Below are 19,595 nucleotides of genomic sequence, written 5' to 3' on the forward strand. Positions count from 1 at the left end.
AAAGGGCAGTAATTGCAAGGGAACTGTGAAAACATCTGCTTGACAGTCAAGAAGTTTTAAACATTGTGAATTCTGACCTTTTAAATTGGTTTCTAGTGCACAGCATACCATCATGCAGAAACCTGTGTCAAAGCCTGGAAGCAACTAAAATATTTTGTAGGAGGTAATCACTTAAATAATTAAATCCCTATATGAAGAACTCCAGAGTGCCCCAGAGATACTTTGGCTCACAGGTACGAATGATAACCACCCAGCAGCAAAACACAATTACGTATAAATAGTGGATTGACTCAACCATTCAAGAAAACAAAGTGCCCTTAGTTCACCACTTGCCCCTAACTTTTCAGGTCTTTTCTTCATTAGACCTTAAAGATGTGTTCCTAATTCAAGTCCTATAGCTTGTAATATCTCACAAGAGCTAAGTCCTGAAAGGGAGGGCAGTTTAACACAAACTAAAAGTCAGTGGAAAACCCAAACTCCCTCACAATCTTCATCCCAGCTCATATCAAAACTCTAAAGGAAGAACTCATCTTTCCTCCTGCAAAGCCTTGCAGAACAGCTACTCAAGCCATCAAATAAATGGCTTTTGCAATACGTCCTGAAGTCCATCAAGCTCACATTGTGCAAAACTTTCCAGACACCTCATTTAATCATTAAAGCTGTTCCAGCTGGAGATTTCCCACCATTTTCAGGCAGACCAAGTTAGCTGCTGTGCTTGTGCTTTCTGCCACCTACTGTGCTGGGCTTGTTCTAACACTTCTACTCCGTCCTCTACCCTACCTCCCACTGCACAACACATGCTACTCAGTTATTTGTGCGCAAAGCAGAAGAGTCTGGGCTTTAGTTTAATGGAGAAATTAGTGCTACTGAACAGAAATCTTCTTCAAAGGTACCTGCAAAGGCAAAAAAAGGACACTTTGTAACATATATTCTCCCCTCCAGCCCAAACTACCTGCTATATGTATCAACAAGAGTAAATTAGGACTTCAATATCTATGAAACATGAATCTTAACAGCAGCAGTTGTAGACTGAACAGATGCCCTGTTTCCCTCCGGTAACACTATTCACCTTGAACATGCAAATGACCCCTTAGAAGAAAAAGACATGTTGTATTTTTCTGTGTGTCAAAACCCCATTATTTCCTTCACAGCCCCCATCACCATGAAGTGGTTTTTGCATTATTGTACATCAATGTCTTCTTACAGCTACAGCAATCACAGATGTTAATTCAAAGTCATTACTTGAGGCCCCAATCAGAAATAAATAGCCGTGACCTTCCCTGTAGGATTTTTTCCTACAATTCACTCATTTCCCTCAGTGAATCTCTCTCAATTGACATTGTTTTCTTTGGGGGAAAAGGGCTGATCACACAAGCCTTGCTAAGAAAAGATTCCAGTTGAAACATACAGCTTTCAGAGTGGAGCCCTAAATCATCATGCTGTGTCTCATCAGCTCCTCTTTTTGTTAAGCGAAAGAGATTCCATTCCCTTTTACAGAGAAGTGAAAAGTGAAGCTGTCTGATCAGTTAGCTGCCAGCAAGGCTCCCTCCCTAACAGTTTTAGGAATATAGGCTCTAGGAATCAAAGTTTCTGCAGGATAATAAAGTCCTCTGTCCCTGCCAGCAACCCGACAACAACACTTCAGCAATATCCATCTTCTTTAGTTTATGCGGATGCTTTCTGAATCCCATCCTTGCTGCCACATTGGATGGTGAGCTAGAGACAAACTTCTTTAATGCCTAGAAATATTCTAACTTCCAGTCTAAATTAATTTATGGGTAGTCAGGATATGTTTTTTCTTGTATGAAAAAAGTTACAGTTTAGTTAGTATGAAACACTGGAAGTTACAGTTTAGTTAGCTCTTCTCCTTTGCTTTGGTTTGCTCCTTGTATTATTTTTTTATTGGGCTAATGAGGACAAAACAGCAAAATCCAGAGAGAGACACAAGCCCCTTCTCTACAAGAAGTAGTTCTACTGCTTTTCCTGGTGGCTTGTCCTACCGCTCAGATGTTACACGTTTCAGGAAATAGTCAACCTGAATTTCCCATTGTTTGTCTCATACACATTACTACTCTATTCTTGTTGACTGAAAGGAATTGGCTCATGTCTTCTGCATAGCATCTCTTAGATTCATACAGACAGATTCCTCTCTGCTCAGCTATTTTTTTGACTTAATATGCCCAGTTCCGTAGCTCTTCCCCACAGGTATTCTTTTCTTAATCTTTTAACATTTTTGTTGGGGTTTTTTTGTTCCTCTCCCCCACACCCTCTTCCAATTTATCCATTGGCAAAGGATGAGTCTAGTTTCCTCTATCATGTCATCAGTACATAAATAGCACTGCCTGGTCTTCATTCCAACTGGACGTTATTTCATTACACTAGCTCATGATTTTTGCAGAATCGGACCTCTGGGCTCTCAGCTCAATTTCAGTTGTCAAACACTATATATCACTCAAACCTCAAAATTATAAGATGGATGAACAATTTATTGTCAGAAAATTTGGAGGGGTTTTAATGCCCCAAACTGTAGCTGAAGTGAGGCAGGTGGGACAATCAACTAACACTCAAATGAAAAATCAAGTATTCAGCTAAATTTAAGATTAAAATTATATAATTCATGTATTATTAACATAATAATTGGATTGTGGCATCAAATGGTCCCAGCTGCTGTGTTAGGTACTGCAGAAGCTAAGGAGCAAGTGCAGCCTAAGCAGAAATTACATTAGTGGTGGAGGAAAAAACCAGCAGCACCAAAAGGGGAATTGATTTGTCTGAGGTCCCACATCGAGTCTGTAACAGTTCTGAGATTGAAGCCAGTCTCCTGACCTCCAGCTCATTGTCTTTTGAAGTAAACTACACTACTACTCATGTCAGGATATTTGAAAAATTTGGTGGTTTTATTAAATGTTGGTACTGATTTTGGCAAGCTACTTGCAACATCCACTACCATAATGACAAGGAGTTTAAAAATCTCAGTTAACAAGAGATGCAAATTTCTTGGTTTTGCGAAGCAACAACAAGCAAAAAATCCTATAAGTAAAATAGCCTCTGGAAATCATTATAGGCTATTTCTGGCTAAAGGAGGAAAACAGTTTTGTTAATTATAATTCCTGATAAGGAATACAATCCTTGAATAACAGCCCTTAATAAATCATCACTATTTTAATTTTCATAGTTTGTTGCCTCCTAATGTTACCAGTTTGAGGGCTGATAAAATTTTTAATGTATGAAGTTACCAACAAGTCATTTCTTGTTGCCATCACAGATTAAGAACTGGATCCTGAAAGTTGCTGAGCACACGCAACTTGCACTGGAATTCAGGAACGCTAAAGATCTGCCCAATGCGCTATTAAAATTATCTGGATTCTAGCTGGCTTGATATGCTTCACTTATCAACAGAACCTAAATTCTTTAGTAACCTCAGGATATCTCTGCTAGGTACAAAAGAACTGGACAACCACAAAAGATACACAGATCAAAAACTTTCTTCCCAGTTTTTAAAGGAATTCCTTACAAAACCTGACTTAGTTTCCTAGGTCCGGCTAATGTAAGTTCAAGCTACAGTGCCCTCAGGAAAAGGAGAAAATGTAAGGAATTTTTTCTACTGCTCCACCCTTGGCACTAGGCAATGGCTAATGATGATTATGGTGGCAGGAGTATAAACTAGAAGTGCCACTTATGAATTGCTGTAGGAAAGCACACATTGATCAGAACAGTTTTCATCACTGCTATGCCATGCTATGGCAGAGAATTGGGGGGAACCAATTGAGTACGGGACGTGCTTTTACTTATGAGATCTTCATGACAGTTACAAAAGAGAACATCCCTTCATGATCCTGGTACAGCGCAAAGCAATCGGAGGGAAGACTGTATCAAACCTTTCATTTGCAGAACATCTGAAGGAAACAAAGTGCAAATTATTGCATTTTGAATGTTCTCCTCGTGAAAACTGTCATATAAAATAATATTTTCTAATGCTATTTAAAGGAAAATACTACTTGTATCAGATTTGCACATAAATAGAGCTTTGAAAATAAAAAGAATTTGAAAAGGAAATAATGTGAATTCAGACAACCATTTTTCTTCACAAGTTAGCAATATTATTGTACTATGCCAGGTCCTGCTAAAGACAAAACTAATACTATTTAAAATTTTTTTTTACATGTACAGCGTAGATTCCCTATAGCAGTCAGCAGTACTGCAGGTATCGCATGTTTAACAAATGTGCACAAAGTTGGCAAATGACTTAGAGGGAGATTTTGTGCAGCTGTTGTTATGATACCGCGGAGTTGCTGGGAATACTCTACAGAGCAATGCTGATATCATAATTGGCTTCCACAAAAGCACATTAATGCAGGCCGCCAGATAAAATTGGGTCAGCTTCCACTTACCAGCCAGTTTAGAATGAAAGGTCGAACTACACTGAAGAGAAAAAATTTGTGTGGAAGCCATTAGGTACTAGGATAAATGTTTTTTATTTCATGTGGGAAGAAAGAGCTCATCTCTTTTAAATCCTTGAATATAAATGCCGAGCTGCTCTTTCATCTGAGCCTACAGTCACCCTTTGTTGGATGCAAATAACTAACACAGACCAAACCCTACTAACTGAAAAAGAAAACATGGCAACACACAGATTCCCATTACACTCAGAAGAATTTACATATATTAGCGTTGCCAAAAAATCCCACATAATGGACTCTGAAACAAGGTTTTAAACAGCATGAATAGCCTCATCTCCATGATCCTGGTGCTCTCTTATCAAAACGATTATAGGTCAAGGAGGGTGACAGAGATTTGCAAAGGAAGAGCATTTTGTGGTGATAGAACTGTATTCACAAACTTGCACGCTCACAAAGCATAATTTCAAATTCTCCATCTCACATTCAAAGCTTTCTTCACCTCTCCTTTACTCAAAGCTCTGTCCTTGTCTCTTCTCATTCACTCCCCTTCTGAGTCTTTGTCCTCCATTTGTGCTTCTCATCTCTTGCTCACACTTCAGATTCCCTGGCACTGCTCAGACTTCTCTGTGCATGGAATAGCAGGTCCTCAAAACCTGCTTAAGTCAAAAGAAAGAGTCCCAATGACTTTAGCAAGCTTTCACCTAATTCTGACCCAGACTTCTCTTCATCTTTGCATCAGGATGTGAAAATTCACCTTTTCCACTGAACACTTCAGATACTGTTAAATGCACAATAATAAAGTGTCCTGCAGGATCAGGAGACATCTGCTAAATAATCACTGTATCTATATACTATAAACTCCCTCAAGGCAGTGGTATGTTACTTATTTGGGCTCATTCTACTTATTATGCAGAGCTGTGAACAGCACCAGCAAACAGACAACACCCATTTGTCATTTGAGAAGTTAGTCTTGCTTCACTTGCAAAAGACTTTTGGGTGCACCCATATTTAGACACAATTTATCCTCAAATAAGCGCATTCATCTCCCACTATTCCTGCTGTCTAGACAGACTACTAGGACATATTCTCTAGAGCAGGGGTTAGATGGACTGAGACTCCCTTGAGAGCCCTTCCCGGACTCTAATTGACTTGATTGTTAGGCAATTTTTCCTGATGTCCAACTTAAATTTCTTTTTTGCTCAATTTCATCCTATCACTTCCAATTACGTCTGACTGAACTGCTCAAAACAATTCTTCTTCTCTCTGTCTCCTGACAATGAGGATGCAGCACACGCATCTCTTATTAGCACACCTTCACTTCAGAATTTATTGGCAATTCCGAGTACTGAGTTGACATTTTATGCCCACTTCTTACAGATGTCAAAGATATTTTATTATCCATGGAAGAAAACATAAGCCTGTGAATGCGTGTAGACAATACAGGGCCTTCCCTCCTTCTTCCATAACTGAGACATGTGGTAATTAGAGTAAGAAAGTCTGAATGTAGCTAAGTTACCTTATGCAAAGAGACAGCTTCAGTGACAACATGGACTTGGAAAGTCCCTTTTCCCCTCTGTTCTTACAATAATGTTCAAAATAATTGGGAAGATGAAGACAAAAGGAAAAAGTTGAAACCTCTCTCAAAGGGAAAATACTGATGGAAAAAGAAAAGCTGTATTTCCCCAAACTACTTACTGGATGATGTTGTAGCAGAAACAATGACTTTTCCCCCAGCTTCTCAAAGAACATTGCAAATTCAAAAAACAATGGCTTGCTCCCACCCATCTAAAATTTCAGCTCAAGGCATCTGATGACAATAAACTACTGCAGTTCAGTGTTCTTAGGAAGAACAGGACATTATAATCTCCCTCTCTACTAAATCTGACAAAGAAGCCACAGGAAGAAAAGAGCATCTGGAAAATGCTTATACATATAAATTGGACCCAAACACCTAAGGAACAATGGACTCATTTCACAGGTGCACTGAACTACATTATCGGTAGAGCCAGAAGCAGGGAGTCTGGCCTCCGACAGTAGAAAATGAACTACTGTAGCCTGAGTAGCCCATTACTGACTATAGCCTTGGTAAGACATTCAGATCATGTCTGCAAGAATGGTTATATTCCACAGACTGACTTATTCTGACAGCCCTCTGAGCTGCAGGATATGAGGTAATGCCAGTCTAATAACAGACACATTAGCATGTGGACCCATCTACCTTCACCCCTTTGTCCACATGTCCACAGGCAGAATGTGTTACAGTCCTTGGAAGAGGGTACTCTGACTGGTACCTGGATGAGAAAGCAATGGCACAGAGTCAATTTTGCCATGTTCCCAGAAGATGAAAATTCCCCCAAGAGTGGGGAAATCTCCCCAGGAGTGGAGCTGCTGGAGATAGCTTTTCTATGCCTTTGCATTGCTCTGGTAAATTTGCAAAACCTTCTCCTGCGCCAAGACCATGTATTGATACTACTCTAAATTTTTTTTCCTGAATTTCTTCTACATAACTTGGATTGAAAGTTAACATATTTTCATATCTGCCCAGAACAGTTATGTAACAACAAAAGAAATGACACACAATCAGTGAGCTTTGTGCCCATATACACACAGACTGCCTGCAGTCATAATTGCATGTGTGTTTTCATAGTATATTTTTAAGAGGAGGGATATATTGAGTTCACAGAGTGTTAGTTTCCCATTATTATATGCAATTCCAAATAATAACAACAAAATGAGTTAAATTAAGAATTCAAAGCAAAGGGAGCTATATGTATTTGGATGAGGCCAATCTGTTAGGTTCATTGTAGCTTCTCATCACTAATGAATCCCAAACCACATTATATTTGGGGAATAAAATGTTAAAACAGGCTAGGCAGTTCTCTTAACAGTAGTCAGGAATCAATACAGAGGTACTTGAATCAGCAACTTCCTGACTGACAGTCAGTCTGATAAATGCTGTAATACGGTTTTGAGCAAAGGCCACAGAATGAGCCATTTGATTTATAAGCTGGCATTGATGACAAGGTGAAGGACATTGTCACAGTTAAGGTGTTCAGCTTAGCCCACCTACAACTGCTTGCTTTCAGTCAGGGTACAATGCCCTACCTGGCCAAGCTGTTCACAAGCTGTTTGATACTCAGCTCGCTGACAGAGGTCTTTCACACGCTGGTATTTGGGTAGAAAGTTTTCTTCTTGGGCATCTACCTTCTCATTCTCCCTCTTATGCAGTAGTTTACTGGAAAAGAAAAAAGAAAGAAAAAGATTTATTTTTGCATTAATATTAATTCCAAGATATACATACAGTTTGCTGAAAAGGCTCAGAGGAGTAGGTTATCTGCCAAGTCCACAGCATCACTGGTGGCCAAAACTTAACAGTCCAGCAGAAGCTAGCACTTATCATCATCTCCGATAACACACAAGTTATTCACATCATGCTCTCAGGAAGCATACAAAAACATACAAAACCAAGACAGTGTGTTTCATGTCTGATTGGCAGGCAGTAACAGCAGTCGATACAAAGAGACCGTATCCTCCTCACTCTACAGGGCTGCACTTTGCAAACCCTTCGTGCCCCATGTTACGTATTAAGGCGCAGAGGCATAGAGGGAACGGCCACCAGATGAATACGCAGAGAGGAAAGGTTATTCATACTCCCATGATACAAGCAGGAGGGTTGGGGCGGGGGGGGCAGCAGCTGAAAGAAAAATGGGATGCCTTTCCATCTCTCAATCCAAGTAAAACTCCCCTTCCCCCACCCCAACAGCACATTTATGCAGGCTGGAGGCAAAGGCCATACATTCCCTCCTATCACACAATCACTGCCATTAGGCATACTGCAGCCGTGTCCCTGCTGGCACAGCTAAATGGCTTTAGGTCTGTGGTAGAGTGCTGCTTTGGCTTTAGCTATTCAGTATCCTTCTATTTAAAAAGACTGGCCTTTGTGATTAACACTTTCCTTACCCTCTTTCCACTAGGAACGAGTCTCTCCACACCTTCATCTTTTTCTTTAAATGGAACCTAGGAGGAAATGAGGAGAGGAAGAAGCAATTCTCACAAAACCAGTAATCAAGTCATGCCCCAGTTTTCTCTCCCACCTCCAATTCCGATGAGAAACATTACATATAACTGCACAAGGGGACATCCAGCTTTACGAAGCAGGCACATATGCCTCTCCAGTGCAAATCATGAACAAACATAGGACAGATTTGTTCTCACAGGGACAAAATCCACAACAGATTCACACAGTACAACTATTTCAACACAGAGGATTAACTGAATTGTCCTTGATCACAAAGGATCGCAAATTAAATCAGGATTTCCTGACTCAAGTTTGGGCTCTTAACCTGCACACTACCCCCACAGTATCCTATTCTAAAGCAGCTGCTCCTTTCTCCCTCTCCCTCCACCCAACTACTTGTAAAGCAAATCTCCTTATTCCCTTTTCCTGCTGATTTCTCTAGCAAGCATGCAGTCTAATTATTTTCCTCAGTCTTTTTCCAATGAAAGTATTGATGGAAGGTCTCAAATAATAATGGTGCAATTCCGAGTGCTAGCCTGTCTTTATATTACAGTCTGATACATAACCAACCCTTTCAACTCAATTATTCTAAAATTTATTCAATATGAAATGCTTTGCTACAAATGATGCCACAGAGACATTTAAAATCTATAACTCATATAGCTAAAGACCTTCATGTGTAGCCCTCTCACTGCTACACAGATTACATTTAGTGTATGCAAATGCCATATATGCCATATAGCTAGTATATGAACCTGACAAAATTAAAATAAATAACTGAAGTCAGTCACATATTGCCAAATAGGTCTCTAGATTTTCCAGTGAATTATGTACTCATATAGATGGTAATTTTATTATTTTTTCCTTTAAATTTGCTGCATGTTGCTGAATACTTGCTCAGTCTCCTGTACAAACACATACATGTTTACACGCATATTTCCATTTCTTACCTATTCACTGGTCTCTCAGAATCCAGAAGCTTTAGAATGGATTTACCATCCATATCAGACGGAATATCCAATCCAGCAATATCTAGAATTGTAGGTGCGAGATCAATATTCAACACAATGTGAGGATTCCTGAAAAAACATATACGAGAACTTGGTTTAAAGTCTATGCAATTATACCAAGCAACTCCAGCTCTTCCACAGAGACCAGGGATCTGAAAAGGCTTATTTTGTGACATCTGCAAAGAAGAAAAGAGGACACAATCCAATTCCTTTCCATGAAGGGAATTAAAATGTAAAATATAGGTAAGTTGCATAACCTCAAGAGGGACTAATATGAAGATTTAAAACTTTAGCACAGAGCATTTTTGGGAAAGCAAAGTGGTTTATAAGGCAAAGCTAGTTAATTATTGCAAGAGAGGGTTCAGAAGTCTTTCAAAACATGAGAAAGCATTGGAAAAACTCCTTGGGTGTCTTATAGAATCAAAACATCTGCCAAATACACTGACGACTTTATTAAAAAGTAGATTTGGCAGGTAGCACATGCTTTATCTGTTTCAAAATATAGTATAGAGATAAGTACCTCAGCTGATACCACAACAAGCATGTTCTGAAGAGAACATGAGGAGAAATATATTGCTAGACGCTACAGTAAATGACTAAAAGTTGCTGTTAATGTAGACTGTGAGACAAAAAAAGGAAAGGGATCAGGAAAGAAAAAGCAGAGAGGAAGCAGTGATGGGGGGGGGGGGGGAATAGAAGCACAGCTTTAATTGAAATAATATCAATTTTCCCAAGTGCGCAGTTATCCATTCTGCAAACACTTAGAAACAGCCATGCCCTGTTACTTAGCAGAGTAGTGGCATATGCTCCTCAGCCACCACAGTTAACAGGACAATATTTGAACTTAAATTGACTTCAAATTTGGTTAAAACATTGGCATCAACTCCAGAGGAGTACAGACAGCTCCTATTCCCAAATCCCTTGAACTGCCACAGCTAAATACGAGTGAGTTCATGGATCAAAGCATCTAGTTGCACAGCCTGGCATTCAGTAGCTAAATGAATGCCCAAATTTCTAATCATGTGACTTGGTTTTACTATGGGTCTGGTTTTGCAAAAGTGTTTTCAGTTTATGTTGAACCTTACAAACTTATTTCAAATATGTCTATGACAGTGTTGTGTAATTACTCACAATATTACATACATACATACTGTTTATCAGCTGTGTACTATTTCTTTTCTTTATTTCTTTAAAAAAAATCAAGGAAGGCACTCAATTTCTTAAAAGGGGGGGGGGGGGGGGCGAGCATACTGCTATACAGAGAGTCTTCTACAGCACTGAACATAAAGAATCATCGTGCTATGATTTGCAGGCACAAAGGAAGGATGGGACCAGATGGGCTGCTATACATGTCAGTGCAGAATTCTAGCTCAAAATACAGGACAGAAGAAAGCTGCTAAATTCACACTAATTAATGAGACACCATTTAAAAATTACTACATTTTTGAGTGAGCGAGCAAACAGGCACTGACAAGAGCATGGATGATGAATTAAATTGATGTACCTAATTTGATTTTAATTACTAATAATTGTGGTGTAGCATATTTGGTAACAGAAATGAGAGCTTAGTAATGACTTGCTACAGTGACTGCTATTAAATCTTCGTTGGTATCAAAAGGGAGTCATGACAATTACTCTGCAGGAAAAACATAAGGTTCACGCAAAACATGGATGATTGAAGTTCTACCATTTAAAGAAAATCAGGCTGAAAGGGAGGATCAATTTATTATCTGATATATTCCCCCTCCAAGGTTTTTATCCTGTTCTTCCTATTTGTTGTACTGTGATGGGCTCTGTTCTGTTAGAGTCTGTCAGGCTGACTCCTCTGATTCTAACAGAAACATTTTTTTCACCTTCAGAAGCCACTGAAAATTCAGTGGGAAGGTTTCACAGCTTTTACATATGTCTGGGTGTAAAGATCCTTGAACTGGAACAGACATGAGGTGGCAGGGCTCTAGCATTGCATGTTGCAGAAAAACTAGCTCAGTCCACTTGGGCCATATCAGCATTGTCTCTCCAGTAAGACCAAAAACTGCAGTTGAAGTGAAAGAGAGCATGTTCTTAGAAGGCTAATCCAGCTCATTTGAAATTCTGTGCTGCTGCAGACAAACTTCTTTCAGCGTTCAGGTAATACGTTTAATTCCACCTGAGGAATCCCTGCCCTGCTCTTTGAAGAAGTAATATTGTTTATTTCACATGCATAACTGCTGTAAATAAATTAGACACACAGTGCAGTATCTACAGAATTTAACATTTTTGTGCCTACTAATATTGTGAATCAGTGAATTTAACCAGCAAATGGAATCAGACTCTTTTTTTATAACTATTTGCTACTGTATTACACACTAGATCTGTTCCTCTGTGGTGAAGAAAAAAATGGTGTGTGGAAGACTTTGTGTGTGTGTGTTGATTATGCTAAAACATGCACACTGATATAAATAAAAGGCAGCAAATTACGGCACTCTGTCCAAAATCATTACTTAAGTGCAAATATTTGCTATTGAAATAATTGCTTAGAAAGCGTATTTACATAATTTCTTAGCTGATCAAAGCTACCATTTTAATTAACAGTCATATTCTGCATGCTTGCATGCATCCGACAGACAGCCCTAACCATGTAATCTCAAAGGATGAACCAAAAAGAATCTTTGTGGATGACAATATATGAACTATTATGTACATTCTTCTTCATAAACTGAAACAGGTGACTCCACTAAGTGATTTAATGTCCAGCAATAATTATCTACTGTGGGAGCAAACATTATACAATATATTTTTTACCTTGAAAATGTGGTAGTTACGTGTATAATTTGCACTCCTCAAAAGGAGGCAAATAAGTGTTTCCTAGATTGGACATATTTCAGAGTGGCTTTTTCAACTACATGCACAAAAGTGTAGTGGCTTGTGCTGAACACCTATGCAACCAAAAAGGCAATGGCATAAAACCTTGACTATGTTATACCAGCACATACTATCAGTTCTGCTATCTGACTAAACATATTTTTCTGCCAAAGATGAGCAGGAAGTCAGTCAGGATGAGAGAACTTTGCACCTCCATTCGGATGCCAGATCAACATGACTAGAGATGTGAACATAAAGGATTTTTCTGGTCACTACATACATACATACACTATAGCCAAGAACTTACAAGGATCCAGGCTCCACATTTGGACCTCGGACATAGAAAGGAACTCTGATATCAAACTCATATGGCATGGACTTTCCTTTCACCAATCCAAACTGCCCAATATGATAACCATGGTCTGCTGTGTATATTATATACGTATTGTCCAGTTCACCTGTTTCAACCAAGGTATTGTAAATCTGGAAAAAAAAAAAAAATCAAAACAAAATATGAAATTCATTCCACTGAGTAGTACTATATGGAGAATATTGGATATAATCTTCTGCCTATGTGTAATATACAAAAAATAACAACAGTTTTATTATGCCATGAGTTATCACAATGAACTATTCTGAATAATCCATAATCACTTAATAATTTTATTAACGGAATATTGTGGCTATTACAAGGCAAACTTCTGTTGTCTGCTTTAAGGCAAACACATTAGCATGCCATATTTTCAAAAGTGTTTGGGTTCAGTATTTTGCATGAGAGCTGTCAAGATAGCACTAAATACATACAGTAACAGAGATAAAAGTTTCAAGGTGATAAGCATTTTTGAAATTTTCTCTCCACCTTTATCTTTTTCCTGCAGCAAACAATTTTAATAAAATGACAGCATTCTGAATCTCACACTTATTTAAGCAACACTCAACAGTCTTGCATTCAGACAAAAAAGAGTCCTGATTATGCAGAATATTTGCAAGATCTCTTCCAGATAAGTATCACTCAGTCATACTCTCTCACTAGCTGGAGAACTAACATGGAGAATTAAGAGGAGCTTTAACTCTGTTTGTGGTGGCTTCTATGGATTTACATGAGAATCTTTATGTGAAATGTACCAACTTCAGCAACACAGATAAATTTTTATGTGACATTTTCCCTTGCAAACATATGAAGGTGGTGGGGCACCACCAAAGTGGTGCCTCAAAAAGATCCAGAACGCATCAGCACAGAAGAAAACAAACTCTTTTGTTGTTGATGGTTTGGATTTTTTTATTTTTTGGGTTTGGTGGGGTTTTTTTGGTGGTTTTTTTTTTTTTTTTTTTTTTTAATTTTGAAAGACTATTAAATGCATATAATTCAGTAGAAAAGATCAGGCTAACTTGGTGATTACAAATAAAAAACAACCCAACTGATTTTGCCTGCAGTGAATCATTGAAAGTGAAACCATTTTATGAAACAGAAAATCAAAATAGTGTAGTAAAATAGCCGATCTCCCCTAATGCTGGTATCTGATCCATCTAAACAGGTTCATTAATATGAAGCAGAGATTGTACTTGCCTGAATCAGTAATTATAAGACATTACTAACAAGTTGATGCAATGCCATTCCGATAATCTCATCTTTGTCTTACAGGACTCCTCTTATTTTGTGTTCTACCTTTTTTGAATAAGAATGCCAAGAGATAAGCAGTAAATTGCAACACCTTTAAATCTGCCTTCTTACAACTGGAAACCCATTCTTTTTCAGGCTAGCTTTTAGCCAATTCAGACATTTCCGTTCAAGACACCCTGCTTGCAATGAGATTTCATTGTTACATAATGCAGACTTAATTAAAAAAATCTACCTATATATTTTTTACTTCTAACATTTAACATCCTGGGCCTGGTTTACCATGGGATCGTTCCAGTTACAACTCCTGTAGCATCACTTTTTGTTGTTGTTGTTCTTCTCTCAGAAACTCAGTATTACAGGAACAAAATAGGCCCATAGTTAGGTAGTTATTTCCCACACGTTGTAGGATGACTTTTCACTATCAGATGATATATTTTTAGGATTTATGACATACATTTTTTCAGGCGATCCATTCCTCTTCCCCTTACTCATTAGTGGCTTTGTGGCAACAAATCAGCTCACTTACACCATGCAATTCACAGTACCTGTCTTTAGGAGATGAGGATCCTTATGCATTGAATAGGGAGACAAAATCCTCAGAGGTGAAAGGATGACACACTATTAAAAAACTGATGCAGTCCTCCTCCTCCTTCCTTCCCCCTTATCTTCATATACAGCACACCTTGGTGCTTAACTCTAGAAACAAGCACCTGCTTAGCCAAAAAAAAAAGTGACTACTAATCTTACCATCTCCATAGAGTCATCCACAGACATGAGTGTTTGAAGGCGCTTTCTCTGTAGCATGTTAGTGAACTCCATGTGTATAGGTTTCATGGGACCTGTATACCTCATTATCCAGTGCTTGTCTGGGTTTGGGGCATAGTTATAACTGGGAGTGCTAAGGAACAGAGAGAAAACCAGAATGTTTTAGCAGTGTAGAAAAAAGCCATAGTAATGTATACCAACAATTTCTATTTGATCAACACTATAGGACTAACTATCTGAGGTGCACAAGAAAATATTAGATTTACTTTTGAAAAGTCTTATACTTTCATGTTCTAGATGAAAGATGGGAGAATTAAAACAACTCTCTGGGGAATAAAATCTATTAAAAGAGTAAATATACATTGTTTTTGCAGTGTCTTCAAACTAACATGGATACATTTCAAGGCCAAGAGAATAGCCTCAGAAGTCTAACTCCGCAAGTATGATCTGGATGAAGCATGCACTATAGAGTTCCTACTCGTGTAATTGCTTTGCTTTCACTCTGCCCACATTAGCACCAAATATTATAGCTTGTGCAAGCTGTTTAACAATAGCTTTAGAACTTGCTGAAAAGGTTCTACCATGTTCTTTAACAGCTTTTTTGAATTCAACATGACTGGCTAACTTGAATACTTTCACATTCATGTACCTAAAGGAGCACAGGCACCCTACCTGGTGGTATCAAACTGCATGTGAGTTCATGGCAAGCAGAAGTGGATACATAGCTGGATTTTAAAGACCTGCCAAGAAAAGCAGGGGTGAGGGGAAATAGGACTGTATTTTGTAGACGCTTTCCAGCCACCAACTCCTTTGTGATCATCAGAAACTTTAAAGTCCCTGCAAAATCCCAAGAGCTGGATTCAATGTCCTCTTGGAATCTCACAGCCCCTCCAAGTTCTCATGATCCTGTGACATCATTAAAGTGATGAGGAGAAATATCACTGATTGTCCATAATTTCATGTTGTTGGCAGTTCCAGAGATTGCTTTTCTGTGCATAATCTATTGCTGTAGGTTAGCTAGATCTAAACAAAAGATTTTGTATATCATTACCATAATGTTGACTCTCTGCATCACCAGCTCACTAGAAAGCTATACTATAGCTTACATTTGCAAGAAATATTATTTTTCCTACTATATCTATTCCTAAAAAGTTTAGGACCACCTTTGTCAATTTCTTCATATCTTGGCTCAAACACATCACCTACAGAGTGTAAAATATTAAAAACTACTTTTCCTAAGTCATTTGTTGAGGCTTCCTTTTTTCATTCAAAGCAAAAAACTCAGTCTACGCAAATGTGCAAGCCAAGAGGGTGACACAGTAACACAGGAAAAAATAGCAGATATTAAGTTATTTTATTCTTCCCAACACACAATTTCCTGATAAATTCAGCTCCTATTTGGCAAATATCTACTGTTGTTTTTGTGTATGCAACAGAGCAGCAGGGTAAGTTGTTAAGATAAACAATAGTAATATAAGTTGAAACTTCTCCTCGAAATACTGTGTATCTAATGTATCTTTGAATATGACAGGTAGTCTTAAGAGTTTTAATATAAATATGAAATTAATAATCTGACAGTGAAACGTTTTATGCCGAAAGCCTCTGTTAGATGCTCTCTGAAAAATGTGCGTAGGCGGCAAATGGAGGCTTCTTCATATAGGGAGGAAAGGGCTGGTGTTTATTCTCTCTGTATTGTTAATAGCCTCTTGAATTTCAGAATGTTATTGTGGCTGAAATAATGACATTGCTCCTTTGAAAATGCTGACAGTTATGGAAACTGTTGCTATGTGATGCCCCGAATGAATCAAAAATGCTTGGCAAACTCCTTTTCAGCTTACTTTGTGATTTCCTGGCTGATTTGAAACCTCCCGCTGTTTAATCCAACCAAAGCCCGTGATTTTCTTTGATTACTACAAATGTAACCCTCTTACACTTAACAGATTGTCTGTCTTATGGGAAAAATACACAAATATAACATTCCTAAAAGTTGATTAAGATAACCTCTTCAAATGTACTCAGAAGGTAAGTCCTAGTCTGCATTTGACCTTGGAAAAGATGGGTGGTAAAATGTACCCTCTATAGAAATAACACTGCTCTGATCACTGTTAAACTGCCCAGCTGTTGCACCCTCTGCAGCTATCAGTATAGGTAGCAAAAAAGGAAAACCAGCCATGTAGCCGAGGGATTTGCTATGTGAATGCTGGTTGATGTGAATAGTTTTCAAACAAGAAAAGACTGCAGATGCACACGAAAAGGAGCTCTATAGAACAAGATGGAGAGAGAGTGCAGTACAGGGTGGAATGGTCATACCAGCTAGTATACGTAATAATAGAAGCAAGAGGACAACAGCGTAAATTAGCAACAGAAGTACATACCAGAGTTCCCAAGCAAAGAAGTACTCTGATTGTCAGTCTATGCTAAAATCCATACCACTAACCTTTAGCTACTATTAGCAAAGCTACACAAGGCAGTATGTCAGCCAGTGTAAGCATTACAGTCACACCTTCACTTTGCTTTGTGAATATAGCACAAGAATCCACTTGCAGACTTTGTCAGCACTGCCACAAGAAGAGGTACAGAGACATGCCACATGGTGTACTGCCTTCTGATTCTGGGACTAGGCAAAGACTGTTCAATTTTAGGGCAATTCATAAGAAGTGTTCTACCTATGTTCTGATTCTTCCCTACCACATCCACATGACAAAAAACCAGTGAGAACTGCCTATCCCCTTTATCATGGACAGATTTATCTGCCACTGAGAGATTCCCTGGAATGTGGGAACACGGGAAAAAATGGAAAGTAGAGAACTAATTTGTACATACAGTGAGGGAATGATGCACGTTCTGCATTTTTACATTGAATCTTAAACCCAGGGCAATGAAAACCCTTACAGATTATTATTATTATTATTATGTAGTGCCGGGAAAATTGTTTAGAATAAGATTGGCAGTTTCTTTGCACAAGATGTACATAAAATCCTATTTTATGTTCATATCCAAAAGAAAAACACGGTTCCTTCATCTACTAAGATAATTTGTTTATTTACAAACAAAACTTGTTTCCACAAAGTGACACTTCCTGTATAATTGTTATCACTGTAAGGAAAGTCACCTACAATTAAAAATATTTCTGTGTAACCATAATTAGAAAGATAAATCTAGTTTGTGTGAAAAATAAAATTTAAACTATGAGCAAAAGAAAAATAGATGTAGTTTATATTTTTCATTGCTGGCCTTCCTCAAATCCTTCTACTTTTTTTCACTCGACTAGCATAATTAAATTGCTACAGAATGTTGCTTGATAAATGATTATCATCTCTGAGATACAAATGCCTTCCAAAGGAACTTCTAGTCAGACTGAGGTCAATACTGGGTATTCAGCTATGAGAAGTTGCTCGTTTGGCATTTCTGTAATTTTAATTTCAAAGAAAATAAATGAGCATAAGACGGCAAACAAACACGAAATACTGCATTGGTATAGATCTAGGACACAGAGTTTCTTTGGTAGCACAGCACAAAATAATTAAATATATAATTCTAAGTTATGCAATACCTAGACAATAGAACAAAGGAAGCTTTTTCTCTCAGACTCTATTTAAAATAAAGTGAAAAAGCTCAAATGGATTTCACTGGACTTTGGACTAGTCCTGAGCAGCTTCAGCTACCAATTGATTATTATTTCCATCAGTTTCCAGTTCCTTCACAAATCCAAAATAAAACAGAATTTCCCTTAAAAAAAAAAAAAAAAAAGGGCACGTAGGAAGAAAGTTATAAATGTTGAACATCAATGAAGGCATGAAGCCAGTAACTAGAAAAATATTGGAATGTTCTCAGTTGTGCCAAAAGGTGATTTGGGAGAACTATTCATTTTATCAGCATGCGAGGAGATGCCTGTAATGGAGCTTTGCAGTGCTGTACCCATAAAACGTCTCTGTGCTATAAACAAGAACCATCTCATCATGGAGCTTATGAACATGTTAACTCAGGAACAGGGTGATACTGCTTTTGGGACCTGTTCAAGACATTGTACTGGGTCATGTACAGATATACCCGCTCATTCAGAAACAGCTTGTCTAATTTGGTGCTGCAGGCCTGTATTTCCTTTCTTTCCATATATGAAACAGGAGTAATAAGTATTCCATACTATGTGATTTTTGGTAATACCCATAAAATAATATAATTTATACATAAGGACCGGGAGATAAGAGTTTCTTCCCCTGAACAGATTACAGCCCAAGAACCAGATTTTGATCCCCCTGCTCAAAATGAAACAGTCCTTTACTTCCCAAATAGGTTGTAACAATGTCCAATGAATTCAACATGAATCTTTCCATTTAACTCAGTGAGCTACAATTCCGAGTTCTAGGTTCAGTAGCCATTCTCAATTACTTATACTAGTCTGAAGAGGTAAAAAAAAATAAATCTCAGAACTCTTCTTACATATTTGTGTTAAACTTATGCCAAGAGTATTATAAAGCAAACATTGTTCTTCCAGAGGCACCCAGGACTTCTATACTCCTGAACCTGGAAATGAAAGGGTTTTATTTTTCCTTACATGTGTTGTGAGGCATTAGGAAAGAGATGTGAGTACTGAGGAGCTGAATCTTCAGGGCCGTGAGGAGCGGCATGGCTTATAACCATCAGTACAGGCCTGTGAGGATACATCTTCTTTGAGATTCTGAAGAAGGTAATACTGTCATTGGTAATCAGATCAGTTAGATAATCCTGCAAGTAGAAGTAAAAGTATAATGAGATACTTGAAAAATAATTTCAAGCTGGGGAGTGAGATGGGAAGGGGAGGTCTGAGGTCTCATAAGAAAGAGGAAAAAAGAAGCTACTTCACTCAGAATGGGAGGAAGAGGGAGTAAGTTACAGATGTTAAAACTTCAAAAACTACACCCAAATCATTCGTCCTTCACTGCCTAGAAATATGAAAAGCA

The 19,595-nt window shown here is 38.2% G+C and overlaps 1 protein-coding gene across 3 annotated transcripts in view; it reads right to left on the bottom strand.

Moving 5' to 3' along the window:
- SULF2 (sulfatase 2) overlaps window positions 1-19,595 on the bottom strand; it is a 169,809-nt gene that overhangs the window by 21,972 nt on the left and 128,242 nt on the right. For all 3 annotated transcript variants that reach the window (XM_075517573.1, XM_075517572.1, XM_075517574.1), the window contains 6 exons: window positions 19,211-19,380; window positions 14,638-14,788; window positions 12,577-12,752; window positions 9,369-9,497; window positions 8,361-8,417; window positions 7,506-7,635 (listed from right to left, as the gene is read on the bottom strand). In XM_075517573.1, the coding sequence (XP_075373688.1) occupies window positions 7,506-7,635; window positions 8,361-8,417; window positions 9,369-9,497; window positions 12,577-12,752; window positions 14,638-14,788; window positions 19,211-19,380 (813 nt within the window). The remainder of the gene's footprint in view (window positions 1-7,505; window positions 7,636-8,360; window positions 8,418-9,368; window positions 9,498-12,576; window positions 12,753-14,637; window positions 14,789-19,210; window positions 19,381-19,595) is intronic.

This window comes from Mycteria americana, chromosome 14 (assembly GCF_035582795.1).
Source record: "Mycteria americana isolate JAX WOST 10 ecotype Jacksonville Zoo and Gardens chromosome 14, USCA_MyAme_1.0, whole genome shotgun sequence".
Lineage (NCBI taxonomy): Eukaryota > Metazoa > Chordata > Aves > Ciconiiformes > Ciconiidae > Mycteria > Mycteria americana.